This window comes from Emys orbicularis, chromosome 17 (assembly GCF_028017835.1).
Source record: "Emys orbicularis isolate rEmyOrb1 chromosome 17, rEmyOrb1.hap1, whole genome shotgun sequence".
Taxonomy (NCBI): domain Eukaryota; kingdom Metazoa; phylum Chordata; order Testudines; family Emydidae; genus Emys; species Emys orbicularis.
In genome coordinates, this window is record NC_088699.1 from 677,183 (window position 1) to 702,047 (window position 24,865).

At 39.8% G+C, this 24,865-nt stretch overlaps 1 protein-coding gene across 3 annotated transcripts in view; it reads left to right on the forward strand.

Moving 5' to 3' along the window:
* The window catches only part of LOC135891067 (14-3-3 protein epsilon), a 143,960-nt gene that overhangs the window by 44,678 nt on the left and 74,417 nt on the right, over positions 1 to 24,865 (forward strand). Inside the window, exon 4 of one of the 3 annotated variants that reach the window (XM_065418554.1) lies at positions 4,249 to 4,386. The exons of 1 other annotated variant lie outside the window; for it this stretch is intronic. In XM_065418554.1, the coding sequence (XP_065274626.1) occupies positions 4,249 to 4,386 (138 nt within the window). Of the gene's footprint in view, positions 1 to 4,248; positions 4,387 to 17,466; positions 17,645 to 24,865 lie in introns of those variants that run through there. One more of the 3 variants, XM_065418555.1, reaches the window with a different exon arrangement.

Here is a 24,865-nt window from a genome sequence, read left to right on the forward strand (position 1 = left end):
AAGACTTTGTGCTCAAACCCTGCTGCTGATGCATGATATTTTTTGGGGATTGGGGGGTAGGATTTGTGACAGTTGCATATAATAGAACTTGGTTATGCCCTTTTTTAAAAAGAGAAGAATGGCCAAAACAAAATCTAAAATCACATACCAAAAATCAGATTAAAATTGTTTAGGTTGCAAAGTCAAGCACTGTTACTAGGAAATGCCAGACTTCAGGTTGTCTGGGCAGTGCTGAGGGAATTAATTAGAGTTGTGTAGCCTGTCGCTCATGGCTCCCAGTTTCACTTGCTCTACAAAAGTTGGAAGGGGTATAGAGATTGATGCAGGGGACTGCAGGAAGAATGATATAAGGTAGATTAGTGCTACCCAGGAGAACATAGTTCTATTGCTGCCTCAGCCACAGACTTCCACTGTAATGGTGATCAAGTCAATTTACCAGAATTTTTTGGAGGGAGTGTGTTCCTCATTTTCTGAGTGTCTAACCTGAGATGCTTAGACAGTGATTTTCAGAATGGCTGAATGCTCAACGACTGCAGCTGAAATACATGGAAGCTCTAGATACTCAAAAACTCTGGTAGTAAATTGATTTGGAGAAGTGAGCACAGAGTTGAAAGTCAGGAGGTCCTGAGTCTCTGCCACTGATATCACTGTGACACCTTGGTCAAGGTTGTTTGCCTTTTTCTCTCTATTTTCCCATCTGTAAAATGGGGATAAATATATTTGCGCATCTGATACTCAGGGTTGTAGAAGATTAATTAATAGGACTGTCGATTAATTGCAGTTAACTCATGATTAACTCAAAAAAATTAACTGCGATTTTAAAAAATGAATCGCGATTAATCGCAATGTTAAACAATAGAATACCAATTGAAATTTATTAAATATTTTGGATGTTTTTCTACATTTTCAAATATATTGATTTCTATTACAACACAGAATACAAAGTGTACAGTGCTCACTTTATATTATTTTTTATTACAAATATTTTCCACTGTAAAAATGATAAAAGAAATAGTATTTTTCAATTCACCTTATACAAGTACTGTAGTGCAATCTCTTTACCATGAAAGTGTAACTTACAAATGTAGATTTTTTTTTTTTTTTGGTTACATAACTGCACTCAAAAACAAAACAATGTAAAACTTAGAGCCTACAAGTCCCCAGTCCTACTTCTTGTTCAGCCAGTTGCTAAGACAAACAAGTGTGTTTACATTTACAGGAGATACTGCTGCCTGCTTCTTATTTACAATGACACCTGAAAGTGAGAACAGGCTTTTGCATAGCACTTTTGTAGCTGGCGTTGCAAGGTATTTACGTGCCATTCATATGTCCCTTCATGCTTTGGCCTCCATTCCAGAGGACATGCTTCCAGGCTGATGATGCTTGTTAAAAAAATAATGCATTAATTAAATTTGTGACTGAACTCCTTGGGGGAGAATTGTATGTCTCCTGTTCTGTTTTACCCACATTCTGTCATATATTTCGTGTTATAGCACTCTTGGATGATGACCCAGCACATGTTCATTTTAAGAACGCTTTCACAGCAGATTTGGCAAAACGCAAAGAAGATATGAATGTGAGATTTCTAAGGATCGATACAGCACTCGACCCAAGGTTTAAGAATCTGGAGTGCCTTCCAAAATCTGAGAGGGACGAGGTGTGGAGAATGCTTTCAGATGTCTTAAAGGAGCAACACTCGATGCGGAAACTACAGAACCCGAACCACCAAAAAATAAAATCAACCTTCTGCTGGTGGCATCTGATTCAGATGATGAAAATGAATAGGTGTCGTTCCACTCTGCTTTGGATGGTTATCGAGCAGAACCCGTCATCAGTATGGACGCATGTCTTCTGGAATGGTGGTTGAAGCACGAAGGGACATATGAAGCTTTAGCGCATCTGGCACGTAAATATCTTGCGATGCCGGCTATAACAATGCCTTGCGAACACCTGTTCTCACTTTCAGATGACATTGTAAACAAAACGTGCAGCATTATCTCCTGCAAATTGTAACCAAACCTGTTTGTCTGAGCTATTTGCTGAAGTAGGACTGAGTGGACTTGTAGGTTCTAAAGTTTTACGTTGTTTTATTTTTGAATGCAGTTATTTTTTGTACATAATTCTACATTTGTAAGTTCAACTTCCATGATAAAGAGATTGCACTACAGTATTTGTATTAGGTGAATTGAAATGTACTATTTCTTTTTTTTTTACAGTGCAAATATTTGTAATAAAAAATAAATATAAAGTGAGCACTGTACACTGTATTCTGTGTTGTAATTGAAATGAATATATTTGAAAATGTATAAAACATCCAAAACCATTTAAATAAATGGTATTCTATTATTGTTTAACAGTGCAATTAATTGAGATTAATTTTTTTAATTGCTTGACAGCCCTATTAATTAGTTAATATCTGTACAGTGTTCTGAACATATAAGCTCTTATAACAATTCCAAGTACTCTAAAAAATCATCCCTAATTACCAGGACACAAAAAATTAGTGGAGACTTGCAAATTCTTGTCTTTATCTCCCTGTACCTTACTTTCCTGTCTGTCAAATGGGAATATTGATACTCTGTCTTACAGAGCAGTTATGAAGATAAATTAATTAATGTTTGTGACACTCAGATATGATGATAAGCACCATAGACGAACCCATGAGTAAATTAATAATGACATATTCAGTGTGGCATTTGGATGATATGCAATAAATAGGACATAGGTCCACATGTAGCAGTCAGACTGGATAATTGTAAAGGTTCCTTCTCGTCTTAAACATCTACCCCATTCTCTGAGAATCATCCATCCAGTGTACTGAATTAGGTGAGTACTGAGGAAAAAATGATATGTTTGCAATCATGTCATTTAAAAGACTGTCATAATGTCTATGCACAAGTGAGCAGAAATAAAGTTCCACAAGCAGCCATACATTTGGTGTTACCTAACTCTTGAGGGTTTGACTTTGCAACCAACTTACATTCTTCTAATTATAGATTTTTCTATGTAATCAAATATCTGCTATATTAATTGATCTGCAGTGTAGGTGTAGCCGTGTCGGTCCCGGGATATTAGAGAGACAAGGAACAACTTCTGTTGGTGAGAAAGACACGCTTTAGAGCTGTTTGAGACTGCAAGTAAATACTTTTCATAGAAAAGTACCAGCATGAACAGTACCAAAATGAGCGTAACAAGGAATCAGATACTTTTCTGCACTATGTGATAACAATTTACTTGTTCTTGTCCTGCAGGTTGGTGAGCTGGTAAAGGTCACAAAGAAGTTATCTCACCTTATCTCTCCAATATTAATTGAGCAACACTTAAAGTAAAATACTAAGGAAATAACTTGTTCAAACACTGAACTTTTTAAAGTGTGATTAATTTTGGAATGTGGTAAAATATAGACCTCGAGTGTAGTCTGACATTTACACCAACTTACTGTATGACTTTGGGCAAGTCACCTAATAGCTCTCGGTATTTTTCCTGTCTGTCAAATGGAGATAATGCTTGCCATACAACTGATCAAGTCTTAATGTTTGTGAAGTGCTCAGTCATATAGAAGATGCTGTAAATGCTGCTATTTATTACTATTATTACTAAAATGTAATACCTTTAACTTGCTCTCCCAAACCAGAGAATTTCACCACTGTACTCTTATAGCTACCATTATCCCCTATTTCTGTGCTCAGGGTCTTGCAACACTCCTTTGAGGAATTGTTGACACTGAGCAGGGCTGTTGTATCTGACCTATTATTTCTTAAAATATTTTGCTCAACCTTTCAGTTGTATTTGAGATGTCTCTCTTTTAAACAGCTATTATGTTTCCAATATAGTAATGTATTTCCTTTATACACTTGCAAAATGTCTTCCCTCTTCTGTTCAGTTATTGGTCCCACCCAGGAGAAATGCAAGCATCTAATGTTAGTTCAGCAATAATTAATTTACCACAACAGGAGGGCTGATTTGTCAAGCCACAAGAACACACTGAAAGAGACTGGTGAAGGGTTGCAGACTCTATACTGTAGGTAGTCTTCTATCCACACATTGCTGCATTTCTCTCTCTGCTCTTCTGCTTTCTTCAAGAGTTTAATAATTTGGATTAGGCTGCCAAAGACTGACTATTTGAGACAGCAAGTAAGCATTTTTAATTGAAGAGTACAAGTGTAAACAGTACCAAAATGAGGTTAACAAGGAATTAAATACTCTTCTGCACTATGTAATAACCATTTACTTGTTCCTGTCCTGCAGGTCGGTGAGCTGGTCAAGGTCACAAAGATTAATGTGAGTGGTCAATGGGAAGGAGAGTGTAATGGTAAACGTGGTCACTTTCCATTCACGCATGTCCGCCTGCTGGACCAACAGAATCCTGATGAGGACTTCAGCTGAGTGTGGCTCAACAGTTTTGCTTACAGATGGGAACAGTCTGTCTGTATTTCACTGCAGCTGCCATTTAGACTGTGTTCCTACAGATGTCGAAAGGAGTATTGCTTATACAAGCATTCTGATACCTACAAACCCCTGGGACTGAACACCACCTTTCCTTAATCAAGACTCGTGTTATTCAGGGTACGAAACTAGATAACCTGTGTGTCAAGTGGCAGAACTAGTACATGATTGTAGGTTGTAATGCCTGCATATGTTCATGTGCAGAGCATACCGTACCTTACCTGCAGCAGCAGGTGGAGAAAGCAGCAATACATCTGTTGATTAGAGTTTTTAGCTTTCTCCAGTCCCATTGCTTATGTTGCTGCTTCCACGGGCAATGCAAATCAACCTTAGAAAATTCAACGTATGGGTAGGAATTTCACAAACGGTTAATTCTGGAGCTTTTGCCTTTGTTTTCGTTCTAACTTTCTTTGCCCTAACAAATCTACATAATGTTTTGCACCATGCAAATAATCTTTTTAGATGTAGAACATACATTGGGATAGCTTTCTGACTTACAGATATCTACCACTTCAATAGTAAATAAGAAATCAAATCCTCATCCAGGTCTTCAGATGAGTTTGAGGACACTAGAGATTGGTTTCTTCAGTACTGTTGCTTCAAACTTTGCTAGTAGATAATTTAACTTCAAGTTGAGATGTTATATTAACAGATCCTGATATTTTTTACCCACAAATACATGTTTTAAGGAATGGTAGACCTCCATACCAGTGCTGACAAATGTGTGCATAGCACTTTACTCATTAATTCATAGCTTCAAGGTAGTATTTGATTCATAAGTGTAATAAAATATGCAGCATTGCTCTGAAAAAGTGACACAGAGCACATTAGGCAGTTGTAAGAGATAAAATTAAATTACAGTGGGACAGTTTCATAACTCCTTTATCCTTAGTGAATAGTCTTAGTCATTGGCTAGAGCAAATCAGTGTCAAATGTCTTGAACTAACAAACCAAACATTACCTTTATTTTAAAATAACTTTTGGGACTGCTCTGCTTGTTTCCATCTGTAAAGCATTTGATAGTGAATTCATGAGAAGATTTTATTTGTAATAAACTAATAGAAATACTTGTGTGCTTCTGGACTGATTATAAAAAGGCATAATAGAGTAAAATACTACTTCATAGCAAATGATAAAAATCAGTGCATTGGCTAGGTTATATTATGCACTACTTGAATGTTCAACTTTTTCTAGTAATCCTTATCTGATTTTCTTTAACATTAAAATCAGAATGGATGCAGTAAGGTTTGTAAATTAAAACAATGAGGTAACTATCCCTTGCCTGTATCTTAAATTAATTTCTCCAAATACAGCAATCTAGTGACCAATATATTCAAAGTTATTTTGTAACTTTTGTGGCTACATTGTAAACAGGATTTTTCTAAATGGTATAAAATTGAAACACCTTGGACATGTACAAGTAGTTAAATACCACTAGAATGTCTCTGAACAGTTGTAAATGCTTCAAGGGCTAGTTCCCACCACAGAGGCTACTGCTGAGAGGCATGGGCCCATAAAATAGAATACTGGTAACATTTTACCTCAAAACTATTACATGCTGGAAACAGTAATACGTTTCCTTTATCTGTTACATAGTTGCTTTACGTTAGAACTAATTGATCAGTATGTCTGTCCAATTTTCAGGTAGTGGGGCCAGATTACTGTAGAGAAATCCTAACAAACGATGATTTTTTTTAAAGTACTACTAAACCCTCTGTAGAAAACTTACAACTCTATCTATTTTTGTGCTAATTACTTGACGGACAGAAGTAATTAAGTGACTGCATTTCTAATCTAATTTGAATTGATATTGTGCTTCTAAATTAGTGCTGAATGTGTTTAAAAATGCTTAAAGATAAACTAATACTGGGCTGGTAAAATGTTATTTTCTTTACATCTAATTCATACTTTTTTTTTTTCCTGACCTTGCTACCTACAGGAATTGAATACTTGATACAGGCAGTCTCTAAGTACGGTATCTATACATATAGATTAATTGCTGATAGATGCATATATTTTTCTTCACATATCGCAAAAGAAGCATAAATAAAGGAGAGACATGTTCAATATTCTCAGTAAGGCAATACAATTTAGTCAACTTCAGCTGATTCTTCCAATCATAATTAAATCATCCTGCATATCCTTAGTCATGACTACAAGATTCCATTCACCAACTTTTGTAAGTAAAGTTCCTTTAAGAAAATATGTGATTTTGGTATGCAGGTTATTTTTTAATATGGAGGGGATATAAGGAAATTTTCATTGCTAAATAAATGCCCTATACACTCATTTAAACTAAAAATACAAATGTATTATTATGTAGCTATGTTTTTGTGAAGACGATATAATTGCAAATACTTTACTTTTATTATAGACTTTGACAGAGCAGAAAAACAATCATCCCTACAAAAGTCTTAATGCCTGCTGTTATTCTAGAAGCATAAGTTCTTGTGAAACAGATTTGCTTAGCCCCCAGTATACTAATTGCTGAGTTTTCAGATGAAATATAAGTTTCTTCATCAGATAACAGGCCTACAGGATAAGACGGCATTTGTACAAGATACTGATTCAACCTATCTCACCAATGTCTTAAGCAGGATAGATAAAACTAAATAATTCATAAATATGTAGATGGAATCGTTTTGTGGCCTTTGTTCCCTCTTTTGCACACATCCCTACCTTCCAAAAAACCAAACTCATTAGTAAGAATGTTAGAAGTCATACAAGTTTTAGTTGTCTCCGTCAGTGTTTGGGTTTATTGTGCCTAGGCAGGTGCTAGAACGAGAATACTAATGGTTTCTAGAAATACACCATGAAAAGCAGAACGCTCAACTACACTGTGTTCTCCTAGTGCATTTACACGTTATATCACACTAAAGTACAACTTGGCTGCTATGTTTTTTTAATATATATTTCATTTCTGTAAAACCCAGACTTTTATACTAATATATGACCTGGTTAATCTGTTTCAATTGTATTTGTTAATGCAAATATTTCTAATCATTTGAGTAAAAACACTTCATGTTCTTAATGGTTTTGGGGGAAAGATGCTAAACAAACCAATTTGAAGTAAAAATATATGAACGTGCCATTGTATTATAACACTATACACTTTCTTGACAGTTAAAATCTACTTTTTTATTTTTTGTAGCATGTAATGTATATGTTCATAGTATGTGAAATAAATAAAAAATATAGTAAAAAATTGGGTTGGAATAATTTTGGAGCAGCTTTTCTTTGGAAGTTTTTCATTTATTTTCTAATGGTGTAAATATAAATGTACAAGGGCACAATATGATTGTCTTTACAGTAATGGTTTACTTAATTATGTCCTTACCCCAAAGAGGCTATTAAACATGACATTTGGGAGAAGTTGATAAACAATGTCAGCTTTTAGTAAACTTAACTGACAAGAAAAGTAATACTTAGGCCTCTGGAAAAAAAGGTGATTTATTCATTTAAAAAACCCTGAATGTAGTCTTAACTCTTACTGAAAAATATTAATGCTTATTTTCCATGCAGAAATTAAAATCGCATGCAAAATTTCCCCCATAATAAAAAACGTTTACAATTCTTAGATACAATATTCTAACAATAATTCTCAGTCTTGCAAATAAATAATATTTTGGCAATCTGAATAGGTTCACTAGGAAAATTCAGACCCTTTAATTTACTTTTAGAAATTATTAAACAAATATAGGCAGTACAGTGTAGTACTTGTTTTTTTGCATATTAAATTTAATTCTACCTTGGTCCCACACTTTCATCTTCAGACTTTTAAAACTATCATAAAGTTGTATGGGGAATCTGGGTAAAGGACAATGACGGATTATGGGATAAATTTTAGCTGAATGTTTCTACTAGAATGATCATCAATTAAACAAATTTTACAATATTCACATTTAAATTATTTTTAGGTGTGACAGTTAAAACCTCGGAGATTAATGGGCAGTCTTGTACCTCTGAGCTCCTGAACACAATGCATCATCCTGATACCATGAATCTGCACACAGTTTTAATTTTAAATTTTAAAATCTACAAGTTAAGTCCGTGGAAAATTCTGTGGCCATAGAGTTCATAGTGGGCATCCACTGTTCTGGAGAATACTCATGGGTTAGATGTGGCCATTCCATCATAATCACTAATGGGCCGCGGGGCCATCTGGTTAATAGATCTAGGCTTTGGGTCCCATAAAGAAAGACTTAGTGTTCATTTTATTTTTTAAAAGGTGTGTTTTTAGCAAAGGTAGCCTTAAAAGTATAAATTGATGCAAACAGAATGAAACAATTCAAAGCACAGCTGTGGCCTGTTCCTGCAGCACGAGAGTGGGAGGACAGAAACTAGACACTCCCCATTGCCACCACCATACACACTTTATGTAAAACAAGTCAGTTTAGTTTGTGGGGGTATACCAAAGAATCATTTTACTAATCTTCCTACCCCTCGAATCCTTAGTCTAGCCCTGTATATAGCAGTGTGACTAGAGAGAACATTTTCCGGAGGGTCTGGCTGGAGAATCTTGCCTGCATGCTCGGGGTTCAGCTGATGGCCATATTTGGGGTCGGGAAGGAATTTTCCTCCAGGGTAGATTGGCAGAGGCCCTGGAGATTTTTCGCCTTCCTCCGCAGCATGGGGCAGGGGTCGCTTGCTGGAGGATTCTCTGCGACTTGAAGTCTTTAAATCATGATTTGGGGACTTCAACAGCTGAGTCAAGGGAGAGAATTATTCCAGGAGTGGGTGGGTCAGCTTTTGTGGCCTGCATCATGCGGGAGGTCAGACTAGATGATCATAATGGTCCCTTCTGATCTTAAAGTCTATGAGTGACGAGGCATGGGCACAAACTGGCTATATCTGAGGGGAGGTGGCAGAAAACTCCCCCCCCCCCCCCCCCCAAGTATGCCTATGGCTAGTGTTGTTTGACATTTTCAACCCTCTGAGTATACTCATTTATTACCACACCACTGCTGCATGGAGAGCTTTCCAACCAGTGCCTCTGGAGCAGTGGTGGGCAACCTGCGGCCCCTCAGGGTAATCTACTGGCGGGCCACGAGACAGTTTGTTTACATTGACCGTCCGCAGGCACGGCCGCTCACAGCTCCCAGTGGCCGTGGTTCACCGTTCCCAGCCAATGGGAGCTGTGGGAAGCGGTGCAGGCTACACTGGTCGCTGCTTCCCGCAGCTCCCATTGGCTGCGAATGGTGAGCCACGGCCACTGGGAGTTGCGGGCAGCCGTGCTTGCAGACGGTCAATGTAAACAAACTGTCTCGCAGCCCGCCAGCGGTGGTTGCCCACCACTGCTCTGGAATGTATGTGGAGAACATACCAAATACTCCCCACAAATACATCCACCCCACCACCAGGTGCTTCCAGAAGTGCACAAAGAATGGCATCACTAATGTTGTATACAGGAGTAATAAGCCATTCCTGATTCTTCTTCTTATTCCCTTGCTTATACATCTAAGAACAGTATTTGTTCTCTTAGCTTCCACGTCACACTGAGAGCTTATGTTCAGCTGGTTTATAAGTCCTTTTCTGAATCAATAGTTTCCAACATACGGTCCTTTATCCTATAAGTGTGACCTATACTCTTGGTTTCTAGATGCTCTAGCATCTAGCTAAAGTAAAATGCATATTGTTGAAGGGAGTCCACCCCACTATTGTAATTACAGATTTTGCATGCAAGCTTCACTGAGAAATGTGTGTGCATTAATGGCTCTTCTCAAAATGCTCCTGAATTTAGGGAAATATTAGCCCTTTTTTTCAAAGGGGGAAACTGAGGCACATAAACTAACTCGTCTAAGGTTACCTAGGAAGCCTAAGGCAGAACCAAAAACACAGTCCAGATCTCAAATACCAGTCTAGTATCTTAACCACAAAACCAAGTGAGACACAAACTTAAGATCCATATATTTAAACTTACAAAAAAGGTTAAGAGGTAACTTGATTACAGACTAAATACTTACATGGGGAGCCGATTTCTGATAGCAGAGGGCAGGGCTCTTTAATCTAGCAAACAAAGGCATAACAAGATCCAGTGGCTTGAAGGTGAAGATTGACAAATTCAGAATGGAAATAAAACACAATTTTTAAAGAGTAATTAATGAGGAATGTAGTAGCATATATCACTTGAAATCCTTAAGCCAGAATTTGATGTCTTTCTAAAACATATACACCTTTACCCCGATATAACGCGACCCGATATAACACGAATTCGGATATAACGCGGTAAAGCAGTGCTCGGGGGGGGAGGGGGGGCTGCGCACTCCGGTGGATCAAAGCAAGTTCGATATAACGCGGTTTCACCTATAACGTGGTAAGATTTTTTGGCTCCCGAGGACAGCGTTATATCAAGGTAGAGGTGTACTGTAGGTCAACCAGAAGCTATGGGCTTGATGCAGGATTTATTGGTTGAAATTCTATAGCATGACGACTGGCAGATGATTGTAATGGTCTTTTATGGTCTTTAAATCGCTGAAAGGGCCCTCTCAGCCCACCACCTAAGGGATCTGATGCCAACCCTATAACTACAAACTGCAGGAGCATTTACTGCCTGTGAGACGCAGCTACCAAGCAGGCTGAACTGGAGAGGAGAGTGGTGAAAAGATTGATCAATATGGGAAGGAGAAGAGTGGAACTAGGGTTTGTTTGTTTATGGGAGAGTATCTTACCCAGGGAGTGTTTTGTGTATCAACAACTGCAGTAGAATATTTTAAGAGAGCCCCTTGTTTAAAAATGTTGCAAGCATATCCTAGGGCAGTGATTCTCAGCCAGGGGTACGCGTACCTCTGGGAGTATGCAGAGGTCTTCCAGGGGGTACGTCGACTCATCTAGCTATTTCCCTAGTTTTACAACAGGCTACATAAAAAGCACTAGCAAAGTCAGTACAAACTAAAATGTCACACAATGACTTGTTTATACTGCTCTATATACACTATACTCTGAAATGTAAACATAATATTTTTATTCCAATTTATTTATTTTATAATTATATGGCAAAAATGATAAAATAAAGCAATTTTTCAGTTAACAGTGTGCTGTGACACTTTTGTATTGTTATGTCTGATTTTGTAAGTAAGTCATTTTTAAGCAAAGTGAAACTTGGGAGTGCACAGGACAAATCAGACTCCTGAAAGAGGTACAGAAGGGAGTTTAATTTTTTTCCCCTTCCTCTTGAGTTTTGCCTCCATCTGCTGGACTGCAGCAGCACTGCATTCCTGATTCTCTACCTCCATCTAATAATAATAATAATAATTAATAATAATGACAGAGGCTCACTGTTCTCCATAATAGATAGGTTGTGAGTATGATAATGTATTTCACAAATGACTGGGGACTTCAAATTAACTGGATGGTCAGTAACTGAAAACTGGTGACTTTTCCTATTAGGACAGACTAAGGATTCTGTGTGCGAAGTCTGCCTTCCTTCCAACTCCTTCACCAGGAATGTCAGTGTCGCCTGCTACTTACTCACACCTACCACTGTTTTCCATTAGCAGTGGAGAAAACCAGGCTAGTCCATACCACAAGCTCATCTGAGCCAGCAAATATCCAAATATGTGGAAGCCTCAGCAAAAAGTTCAGCCTACATTTCTCTGCTCCCAGCATTCTTTGCCTATACATCAGCATGATGGGACGATCCGTATGAATGCAAAATAAAAAATCAATGGTTATAACCTATTTAAGAATGATGCAATGAGCATATAGGGAGCATACCTATTTCTGCATCACTAAAAGATTAAAGCACAAGATATGGTACTACTTGGTGTCCGTTACAGACCACCAAATCACACGTGGAAACAGGATGACTAGCTCCTTAATCACCTATCTATAACGACTAACAAGTACTAAAAAAAAGCTCAGTGACCATAGGGGATTCCACGGGGGTCTCATGCAGCCAGTACTAAAACAGACTAAGAATTTTGAAAAGTTGGTGGTAGCTTTATATATATATATATATATACACACATACACATAAGAATGGCCCTACCGGGTCAGACCAATGGTCCATCTAGCCCAGTATCCTGTCTTCCGACAGCGGCCAGTGCCAGGTGCCCCAGAGGGAATGAACAGAACAAGTAATCATCAAGTGATCCATCCCCCGTCGCTCATTCCCAGCTTCTGGCAAACGGAGGCTAGGGACACCATTCCTGCCCATCCTGGCTAATAACCATTGATGGACCTATCCTCCATGAATGTATCTAGTTCTTTTTTTAACCCTGTTATGGTCTTGGCCTTCACAATATCCTCTGGCAAGGAGTTCCACAGGCTGACTGTGCGTTGTGTGAAGAAATACTTCCTTTCATTTGTTTTAAACCTGCTGACTATTAATTTCATTTGGTGAAAGGGGGGAGGGATAGTTCAGTGGTTTGAGCATTGGCCTGCTAAACCCAGGGTTGTGAGTTCAATCCTTGAGGGGGCCACTTAGGGATTTGGGGCAAAATCAGTACTTGGTCCTGCTAGTGAAGGCAGGGGGCTGGACTCGATGACCTTTCAAGGTCCCTTCCAGTTCTAGGAGATAGGATATCTCCATTAATAAAAATAAAAGACACACACAGTAGTTTGAAAGGCCAGTTGCAAAAAGCTCAAAACAATTATGATCCAAATCAGCTGGGTGAGAGAATTTAAAAATAAAAATTTTAATTAGAATTGGAAATCATTTATTAATATTTTACTAGATGTCTCAAAAGCCATACTCAAGAAAGAAGGCAGCATTGGTTAAAAAAATAACCTGGCTTAGTAGGGAAGTGACAGCTGCACACCCTCTCTAAAACAAATGGAAGAAAGGGAAAGTTGATAGTCATTAATATAAATTAGAAGATAGGAATTGTAGAAAATTGATAAGGGAAGCAATAGCCAGCAGAGTTACAGACAATAAGGAGTATTTTAAAGTATATTAAGAACAGAAAGACTCCTAACAATAGTATTGGTCCATTACTAGATGAAAAATGGTAGAATGGTCAATAAGGCACAAAAGGCAGAAGTGTTCAATAAATATTTGTTCTATGTGTGTTGGAAAAAAATGATATAGCCATATCATATAATGAGAATGAAACATTTTCCATTCCAACAGTAACTCAGGAGGATGTTAAACAGCAGCTACTAAAGCTAGACATTTAAAAATCATCAGGTCTAATTTGTATCCAACAGTTTTAAAAGTTCTGACTGATGAGTTTGCTGGACCATTAATGTTGATTTTCAGTAAGTCTGGGAGCGGTGGGGAAGTCCCAGAAGACTGAAAGAAAGCTCATGTTGTGCCAATATTTTAAAAGGGTAAACAGAATGCTTGGGTAATTATAGGCCTGTCAGACTGACATTGCTTCCAGGTGAAATAATGATGCAGCAGATACGGAATTCGGTTAATAAAGACTTAAAGGAACGTCATATAATTTAGGTCAATCAATAATGGATTATGGCAAATAGATCCAGTCAGACTAATTTAATATATATATTTTTACAAGATTACAAGTTTGGTTAATATAGGTAATAGTGTTGCTGTAATATACTTAGATTTCTGTAACGTACAGTAACTCCTCACTTAACATTGTAGTTATGTTCCTGAAAAATGCGACCATGTTAAGTGAATCCAATTTCCCCATAACAATTAATGTAAATGAGGGGGTTAGGTTCCAGGGAATTATTTTTTACCAGACAAAAGACTATATTATATATATATATATATATATATATATATATATACACACACACACACAGTATAAGTTTTAAACTAACAATTTAATACTAGTACACAGTGATGATGATTGTGAAGCTTGGTTGAGGTGGAGGAGTCAGAAGGTGGGATATGCCTTACTGCTAAATGATAGAATCATAGAATTTCAGGGTTGGAAGGGACCTCAGGAGATCATCTAGTCCAACCCTCTGCTCAAAGCAGGACCAATCCCCAGACAGATTTTTGCCCCAAATCCCTAAATGGCCCCCTCAAGGATTGAACTCACAACCCTGGGTTTAGCAGGCTAATGCTCAAACCACTGATGAACTAGCAATTGGCTGAGCCCTCAAGGGTTAACTCTCACAGTCTACAAGGCAGCAGGAATGGAGGGAGGGGAGCGAGCATTGCAGACAGAGACACACACTGTGTGTGTGAGAGAGAGATGCGCATTTCCCCTTTAAGTACACTGCCTTGTTAATTAGATCAGCTTGTTGAGGAAGCAGCTGCTGCTGCCAGCAAGCTCCCTCTGTCCTGAGCCCTGTCCTGTGTCCCCCCTGCTCTGTGGAAGATGGGGTAAGTGGGGTGCAGGGGGACACCCTGACATCCCCCCTCTCCCCCCCCACAGCAAGCAGGAGTCTCGGGGAGCAGCTCCAAGGCAGAGGGCAGGAGCAGCACATGGCAGTGGGGGGAGGGACATCTGCAATTGCTAGCCTGCTGGGCAGCTGCTGCACAGGGAACTTAGGGGAGCGGGGAGCTGATAGGGTGGCTGCCGGTCCACCCTGGTTCCAAGCCCCCACCAGCTAGCTGCAACGGGCTGCTCTTCCTGAATGCAGTGGACAAAGCGACGTTAGAAGGGAGCATTTCACAACTTTAAATGAGCATGTTCTCTAATTGATCAGCAACGTAAACGTTAACGAGGATGTCTTTAAGTGAGAAGTTACTGTAGTTGACTTGAATACCATGTCTAATTCTCATGCCCACAATTCAAGAAGGATGTTGACAAATTGGAGAGGATTCAGAGAAGAACCATGAGAATGATTAAAGCACTGGAAAACATACTTCCTAGTGAAAAACGAAAAGAGATCAACCCTTTATCTTATAAAAGAGAAGGTGAAGGGGTGATGTGATACAATGTATAAATACCTATATAATGAACAGAAATTTTATAATAGAGGGCTCTTCAATCTAGCAGACAAAGGCATAACAAAAAACAATTACTGAAAGTTGGAGTTAAGTATATTTGGTCTAGAAATTAGGCACAAATTTGTAACAAAGTAATTAATCATTAGAACAATTTAGCAACATTTGTGGTGGAATCTCCATCACTGGAAATTTTTAAATCAAGATTGGAAGTTATTCTAAAAGATATGCTGTGATTCAGAGATTAATTCAAGGAAGTCCTATTGCCTTTGTTGTATGGGAAGTCAGACTAGCTGATCACAGTGGTCTCTTTTTGACCTTATAATCTATTAATAAAAACAAAACTGTACATACTTTTCTAATATTAATTCTTCATGGAAACAATTGCTGTAGTTGCCACAAGGATATTAATTACAAATTAGAGGGGAGATGTCCATGAGAAAGTCTTTTAAGTTACGGCTATGAAAAAGTAAAAAATGACTGCTGTGTTTACTTGAAATTGATCAGTGCTATAAGTTTCCTTCTCAAAACCTTAGCATTGCCAACACCAAGCATTGAAAAATCATGAGTCAGGCCCTCCAAAATCATTATATTAAAAACAAATAATAAATTTGGAATTTTTTATTTGCATTCTAGGGCTGAAACCTTATGTGACCCCTGGGTCACATTTTCAAGGTTTTCTTCACAACTATGAGGGCAGTCCTATCAGTCTTCATCCTCAAAGAAACCCAAACACTTTCAAAAGATGAACTTGGGATCTTAAATTAATTACTTTGCTAGATACTAAACATAATGTACTGAACAGAGACTCTGGATTATTACAACAATCTGTAACACACTAACCCCTTTTATTTGTCCTATGACTCCAAAGGTATTAACAGACTACTCTGCTTTCTTTGAACGGTCCCTTACAATATGTGCTAACTACTTATGCAAAACAATCTGTTCCACCTTGCATTTAGCTGTGAAGCGATGCTTGGAGTTTTTTTCCTCAGACCTGAAGAAGCGCTCTATGTAAGCTGCAGGGCCATAACCAGGATAGGGTAAGCTGGGCAGCCATTCAGGGCACAAATCTACAGGGGGTGGAAAAATTATTAAAAAACCTGGAAGGGGGCACAAATATGCTTGCATGCCCCAGGCACTAAAATGCCTAGTTATGCCTCTGGTAAGCTTGAAAACTTGTCTCTCTCACCAGCCACGTCTACATTAGTGAGCTTACAGCGGCACAGCTGTACCGATGCAGAGAACTCACCTGTCTACATAATTAAACCACCTCCAATGAGCACCAATAGCTATTTCAGCAGGAGAGCACCTCCCGATGACATAGCTCTATCCACACTGGTGTTTCTGTCAGTGTAACTTATCTTACAACATAAGTTATACTGACAAAGGTGCTAGTGTAGACATAGCCACCAACAGAAATTGATCCACTAAAATATATTACTTCACCCACCGTGTCTCTCTAATTGTAAATGAGTAACACGGACAGACATTCCCTGTCGCCCCACAGAGCTCCAGGGCTATGACAAAATGCAACAGGTGAATGAACACACAATGGGTGTGAGGGGACAAGGGAACAGTAAAAATGAGTGTGTTGGCATAAATCAGTAGTCTCAGTGGTCACTGTAGTTACAGGTATGTATCATGTAATCACACAACCCACTGCCAAGGAATCCTTACCCCTCACAATATCTCAGTGCCAGGGGCCTTTCAGCCCCCCTGTATATCTGGGTGCCACAGGCCCCTGTCTCTCCCATTTCCCAGCAGTGCCAGAGGCCCCCTTACTCGCCATTATCAATGCCAAGGGCCCTTCACCCCCTATATCCTAGTGCAGGGGCCCCTAAACTCCCATTTAACACCTCAGGGCCCCCTCTCTCCCTCATTTCCCAGGAACACCAGAGGCCCCTCATCACCCTCTCCCCCGTATATCAGTTCCAGGGGATCCTCAATCGCTGTATCCTAAGAGTGCTAGCAGCCCCTCACCCTCACATCGCCATCACAGTGCCAAGGGCCCTACCCCTCGTAGCCCAGCCACAGTTCCCTTCCCGCACGCTTCCGGGACCTGGCAGCCGCAGGAGACGTGACGTCGTGTCGGACCCCACCCCTGAGTCTCTCTCCTCCCGCCGGTTGCCAGGGAGCCGCTGTTGCCATGGTGGGGCGCGCGATGCGCATGCGTGCGCTGGCGGAAGTACCCGGATATAACAGGAGGCGGCGCTACCGCCGCCATCTTTGCCAGGAGAACAGTGAGCTGGTAGCGGCTGAGCATCCCGGACTCATCAGGCTCCATCCATCCCGTGTAGTCCCCGCCGCCGCCCCGTCTCTTGGACATGGACGATCGGGAGGACCTTGTGTACCAGGCTAAGCTAGCTGAGCAGGCTGAGCGCTATGATGGTGAGAGCCGGGAGGACGGGCGGGCCGGGTAGTGCCGGGGGAAAAGGGAGGGAGCGGCCACAAAATGGCGGCGGCTGGGCAGGGGGGCAGAGGCGGCGGAGGGGGGCACGAACAAAATGGCGACTGGGATTGCCCCGCGGGGTTGAAGGGGCCAGGAGTAGGGGACTAGGGTGGATGGGCGGCCTAGTCCTGGTGGGTGGTGTCTCGGCTCGTCTGTGGCGGGGGGCGGCGGCGGCAACAACTGGGAATAAAATGGTGGCTGGGAAGGGCGAGTCGGGGGGTGGGGACCCGCGGCCCCCCCCCCGGCTCGATGGAGCCCGACAAAGGGACCCTGCGTCCTTTCTTGTGCCGTCACTAGGGCGGGCAGAGTTGGTTCCTCTTACTCGAGCTCTGCCCGGCAGCGGGCCGAAAAGGGCTGGTTCAGAGTGGCTGAGTCCTGTGGAGTGGGGGCCAGGTCACTTCGTCGCAATCAACGTCCAGACCCCCCCTCCTTTCTGTGATCGGGGTTCTTGGCCCTTGGTGGGTCCTTCTTTACCTTCATCCCTCCTTCCCAGACCTGGCTCTTGAAGGTGCCTCGCCCTTTTTTGCCCAACATAGTTTGGCGATGTGTCTTTTTAGATTGTATTTAATAAACTCCATAGCCTATGCCGGGGGAATAGAGAGGGTAAAAAAAAAATCAATGTACTTCTCCCTGCCTGAAGTAAATGTAAATCTTATTAGTCTTCCAATAATTTTAAGCATAAGGTGGATTTTAGAAAAAAAATCCTAAACCTTGTTTTTTTTTCTCTTTAATGTTCATGGGCTGTGCTGATTTAAATGTGTAAGGTGTTAAATATCTCTGAGCACTAAGGCTATTCTTCCTGAATCTACACTTAGGTAATATATGCTATTGGCAGGATTTGAAAAATCTGCTTGTCATGCTTACTTTAAACCCTTGCCTCTCATTTAAAACTAAATTAGAGTTGTCACTTGAGTAAAAACAATCTGAATGTGAAAGTAGTGTAAACCTGTAGAATACAGGCTTTCTGATCGGTAGGCAGTCCGCTCTGGTGCCTTAGTTGCTGCTCATAGCTTTCCCAAGTGACAAGACAAAAATTGATCAGGATCTTTCCTACCATTACTTCTGTTCAGAAGGGGAGGCAGTAAAACTGACAAGAACTAGGTCAGGTTCTCTCTGGAGCTACTATCATTAGCAATACATGCAAGCACTGGAGGAATATATTGGGGGGGTGGGGGAGGACACAAAATGGAGCCATAAGAAGTGATAAATCAAGGAAATGCTTACCTTTGGAATAGCCATGAGGCTGGGGGAGTGCTAGAACAGTGGTTCTCAAGCAGGGCTCTGTGTATCCTTGGGGGTATACAGAGGTCTTCCAGGGGCTAGATCAACTCATAGATATTTGCCTAGTTTTACAACAGGCTACATAAAAAGCACTAGCAAAGTCAATATAAACTAATATTTCATACACTGATTTGTTTATACTGCTCTATATGCTATACAGTGAAATGTAAATAAAATATTTATTTTATAGTTATGTGTAAAAATGAGAATGTAAGCAATTTTTCAGTAGTCGTGTGCTGTGACACTTTTGTATTTTGATGTCTCAATTTGTGAGCAAGTCATTTGTAAGTGAGGTGAAACTTGGCAGTACTCAAGGCAGATCAGAATCCTGAAGGGGGTATAGTAATCTGGAAAGGTTGAGAGCCACTGTGCTAGAGTAATTCAGAATTAAAATATTTCTTCTTTCCAGTAGCTAGAGAAGGGTTTAAAACATATTGGCTATCTTGTAGACAGTGGCTGATACATAAGGCCTAGTTGACAATACTAGGTTACCTGTTATATTGGTAAATCACAGTGTAGATGTAGCATATATCGACAAAAGCACTCTTTGCTGATAACTACATCAACACTGGGGGTTTTGCTGGCATTTTCTCTGTCATGATCCTAAACAATCTAGCTATGCTGGGAAAACTTGTGTAGATCAGGCCCAATTTGGAGCCCCAAGCAGGGTCTGTGAACAGCACCCTGGTAGGTATGTCTCCATCCTTCTCCGTAGCTTTTTGAGGTATGCATCTCTGCATGGCATTTCCCTGGTGGTACATCTTTCCTCTTAGTGTCTGGTAATTTTTCAAATTCTGCTATAGGCATCTGCAGTGCAAAGTAACCAGCCCTCCTGACGATTAGAATATTAATTTGTAGGATTTGCCTTTTGGTGAGAAGATTCACCATCTACTTTTTGTGCCTCTATGAATGTCTGTTCAGGAAAAAGGAAGCAGAAACTGGATAGTTCAAGAGGTGAAAGGTTATGCATCATGCAGTGATATGGCTGGTAATGAGATTTTCTGTTAATCAGGCTTTGCTAGAATGCAACATTTGTAGAGTCCAAAGCAGTTTGTTGGAATGGCTTTGTAAAATAAATTAAAGGGACGATGTCAGGTTAAAATAATTGTTAGAAATGCATTTTTGTATCTGTGCTTACCTTGGCATATTCATTGCATATGTGGGGAATGCATGCGCCTGCATTGCGATATCAAGTATTGTGGTGATATCAACAATGCAAAAAGATGATGGAATAAGTACAGTCTTTTTGATTTGTCATGAGGCTGTGAAGACAAATGCAATGACTTGTAAAATATTTAGATCTCTGTATAGCACTTTTTATTTATAGATCTTGAAATGTAAGTATCATTTCAGTTTTACAGATGGGAAAACTGAGGCATAAGGATTTGGAAATGGTTTGACACTGATCTACTGTGTGATCTTGTACAAAGTTGGGAAGAGACCCCAGGTTTCCTGACTCCCAAGTTTTGTGCCCTTTCTACTAAACCATGCTGGCTCCTGGTGTTATAAACTGCTTACCAAATAATGCGTCTTGTAATGTAAATAGTAAAACACAACGCGGGCCAATCCTTGCATACCTTGGATGCTCTCACTGGTTAAAGCTGTTGCCTCAAAGTAAAGAATAACCTACTTGAAGTGACATTGTTTATACAAAACATTGTTTGGGAAACAACTGGTAAATGAGATCTGGCTGACTTAGCCACAATCAAGGTGAAGAAAATAAATATTTAAGAATATCACTGAAGCAAAGACCTTAGGATTCAAAAATGAATGGAGTATATGGGTAAGAACATGATACAGAGATATAATAGCAAGAATTAAAAAAAAAAAAAGCAATATAAACTCTCATGCATTACTGTATAAGCCAGCAAAGACTCAAAAAGTAAGAGCAAAAATTTTTGTTGAGTACATTAGAAGCAGGAAGCTTTCTAAACAACCAGTGGGGACACTGGACAGTGGAAATGATAAAGGAGCACTCAAGGATAATAAGGCCAGGGCGGAGAAACTAAATGAATTCTTTGCATCAGTCTTCACGGCTGAGGATGTGAGGGAGATTCCTAAACCTGAGCCATCCCTTTAGGTGACAAATCTGAGGAACTGTCCTAGATTGAGATGTCATTAGAGGAGGTTTTGAAACAAACTGATAAATAAAACAGTAATAAGTCAGCAGGACCAGATGGTGTTCACCCAAGAGTTCTGAAGGCACTCAGATGTGAAATTGCAGAACTACTAACTGGTTTGTAACCTATTATTTAAATCAGCTTCTGTACCAAATGACTAGAGGATAGCTAATGTGATACCAAATTTTTAAAAAGGGCTCCAGAAATGATCCTGGCAATTATAGGCTAGTAAGCCTGACTTGAGTACCGGGAAAACTGGTTAAAACTAATGTTAAAAAATTATATAGTACACGGTAAGAAAAGAGTGTACATCTGAGTATAGTGCTTAGATTATCCACAAATACAAAGCTTGTTTTAAAAGTCATAAGATACATGTAGTGCATAATCAGCAATAACCCAAATTTAGGTGAATAAAATTAACAATACAGTTTAGATACTAGCATCCAAGTATTTGAGTACATCACTCATGAAAAGTTTATACGGAGCGTTGGTTGTGGAAAGCAAAATATATCAAGGAGTGAAGATTGTCCCTCAATAACTGAGAATTTAGGGTAGGTTGTCCATTTAAAAACATTCAATCAGAACAGAATGATCAGACACACAGATGAACATAATTTCTTGGGGGCGAGTCAGCATGATTTTTTTGTAAAGCAGAATCACCCCATCTACTAGAATTGTTTGAGGGAGTCAACAGGAATGTGGACAAGGGGGATCCAGTGGATATAGTGTACTTAGATTTTCAGAAAGCCTTTGACAAGGTCCCTCACCAAAGGCTCTTAAGAAAGTAAGCTGTCATGGGATAGGAGGGAAGGTTCTCTCATGGATTGGTAACGGGTTAAAAGATAGGAAACAAAGGGTAGGAATAAATGGTCAGTTTTCATAATGGAGAGAAGTAAATAGTGCTGTCTCCTAGGAGTCTGTACTGGGACCAGTCCTATTCAACATATTCATAAATGATCTGCAAAAAGGGGCAAACAGTGAGGTGGCAAAATTGGCAGATGATACAAAGCTACTCAAGATAGTTAAGTCCCAAGCAGACTGCGAAGAGTTACATAAGGATCTCACAAAACTAGGTGACTGGGCATCAAAATGGTAGATGAAAATCAATGTTGATAAATGCAAAGTAATGCACATTGGAAAACATAATCCCAACTATACATATAAAATGATGGAGTCTAAATTAGCTGTTACCACTCAAGAAAGAGATCTTTGAGTTATTGTGGAGAGTTCTCTGAAAACATCTACTCAAAGTGCAGCATCAATCAAAAAAGCTAACAGAATGTTGGGAATAATTCAGAAAGGGATAGATAAGACAGAAAATCTCATATTGCCTCTATATAAATCCATGGTATGCCCACATCTTGAATACTAAGTGCAGATGTGGCTGCCCCATCTCAAAGAAGCTATATTGGAATTGGAAAAGGTACAGAAAAGGGCAACAAAAATTATTAGAGGTATGGAACGGCTGCCATATGAAGACAGATTAATAAGACTGACTTTTCAGCTTGGAAAAGAGATGACTAAGGTGGGATATGATAGAGGTTTATAAAATCATGATTGCTGTGGAGAAAGTCAATAAGGAAGTGTTATTTACTCCTTGTAACACATGAATTAGAGGGTCACCAAATGAAATTAATAGGCAGCAGGTTTAACAAGTCTTTGCAGAACACAGTCAAGCTGTGGAACTCTTTGCGAGAGGATGTTGTGAAGGCCAAGACTAGAACAGAGTTCAAAAAAAGAACTAGGTAAGTTCACAGGAGTATAGGTCCATCAATGACTATTAGCCAGGATGGGCAGGGATGGTGTCCCTAGCCTCTGTTTGCCAAAGCTGGGAATGGGTGACAGTGGCGTGTGTGGATCAGTGCTGATGATTACCTGTTCCGTTCATTCCCTCTGGGGCACCTGGTATTGGCCACTGTCGGAAGACATGATACTGGGCTAGATGGACCTTTGGTCTGACCCAGTATGGCCATTCTTATGTTATGTTCTTAATTCCTATTTAAGGGAGGTCAGAAAAATAATTTTCCTTCTTCCCTAATTAGGCAACTTTACTTGTTCCCTAATTCCCTTTTCCGAGATGGCTAGATCAGGGGTTCTTACCCTTTTTCTTTCTGGGACCCCCCTGACGTTATTAAAAACTCCACAGCCCACCTGTGTCACAACAACTTTTTTCTGCATATAAAAAGCTAGAGCTGGCATTAGGGGGTAGCAAGCAGGGCTGGTGCCCAAGACCCCACACCATAGGGGGCCCTGCAAAGCTAAGTTGCTCAGGTTTCAATTTCAGCCCAAGGTGGCAGGGTTCAGGGCCCCGGGCTTCAGCCCTGGTATGGCAATTTCAGTGTTTTCTGTGTAAAATGGGCTAATGCCCTTTTTGGGTTAAGAGGTAACTCGATCTTGGTCTGTAAGTACCTACATGTGGAAAAGATTTCTGATAGCGCGCGCTCTTTAATCTAGCAAACAAAGGCATAATAATAAGATCCAGGAGCTTGAAACTAGACTAATTCAGACTAGAAATTAGGTGCAAATCTTGTAACAGTGAAGGGAATTAATGAAAGGAACAATGTGTGGAGGGTTAAATAAATAAATTTTAAATTTATTTGATTTGCTATCACTTTAAATCTTTAAATCAAAATGTCTTTTTAAGAAATATGCTGTAGCTTACCCAGATTCTACAGCCTTTGTTATGCAGGAACTCTGACTAGATGAAAATAATGGTCCAGTCTGGCCTTAAAAATCTATTTGCATGTAAAGTTAGAGTCTACTCTGGAAGCATGTTTAGTTTGCACAGTCAAGTACTCTAATCTTAGGAAATGCCAGCTTTACAGTTGCCTGTGCAAGCTTAAATCTGCCCCCTTCTGCATATGCATTATGATAAAATTGTTTAATTACGTGATCACATACTGTGTTTTTTCCACAGGATCATTGCCTCATTCTCTGTACAAGATGGATGGTGCTCAGGGAATAAGGCAGCTCTTCAGTATTTCCTTGAATCCTTGTTCAGTAGTTAGCCCATACCTTATTCACAGCATCCAAATGCTACAGTGAAAATACAATTATTTATTTATTCATGGCTATTCTGTGGTCCTTACAAATCTGAGCCTCACAAACATTAGTGAATATTTCTTCTCAACTCCTTTGCGGGATAGCAGAGTGAGTATTCCCATTTAACAGACTGGAACTTGAGACACAGGGAGACTTAAGGCCATAACTTGAAGTCTATACTAATTTTGCATTCCTTGCTAATTATTTCCCAAGTTGGGACACCTAGGACCTTATTTTTCAGAATAGTTAGCATCTTCACAGGACTTCATATATACAAAGCACCATACAGACATTAACTCATTATTACAAAACACTTGAAATGTATGTAGGTAAATTTTATCTGTTTTGTGGATTGGGAAACTCTGATGGAAAGGCACAGTAACTTGTCCAGGACCATATAGTGAATCAGCAGAGGGGTGGGGTTAGGAGGCAGGACCACCCCCTACCTGATACCCCTGTGGACACTTCTTCAGTCTTACTGCCAGAGCTGGGCATATTGCGTTTTCATTGCTTTCATAATCAGTAGTGAATATGCAAACTTTATATTGAGGTGTCTTGTCCATTATCATATAGGAAGTCTGGCAGAAGTAGGGATAGAACCAAATTCACCCAGGTGGCTGTTGCTAACTTGTTCTTCCTGCAATCCCCTACATTTAGAACAAGTGAGAAGGGATCTTTACAGACAACAGCTGCAGTCGCTACACAGCACTGATTAAT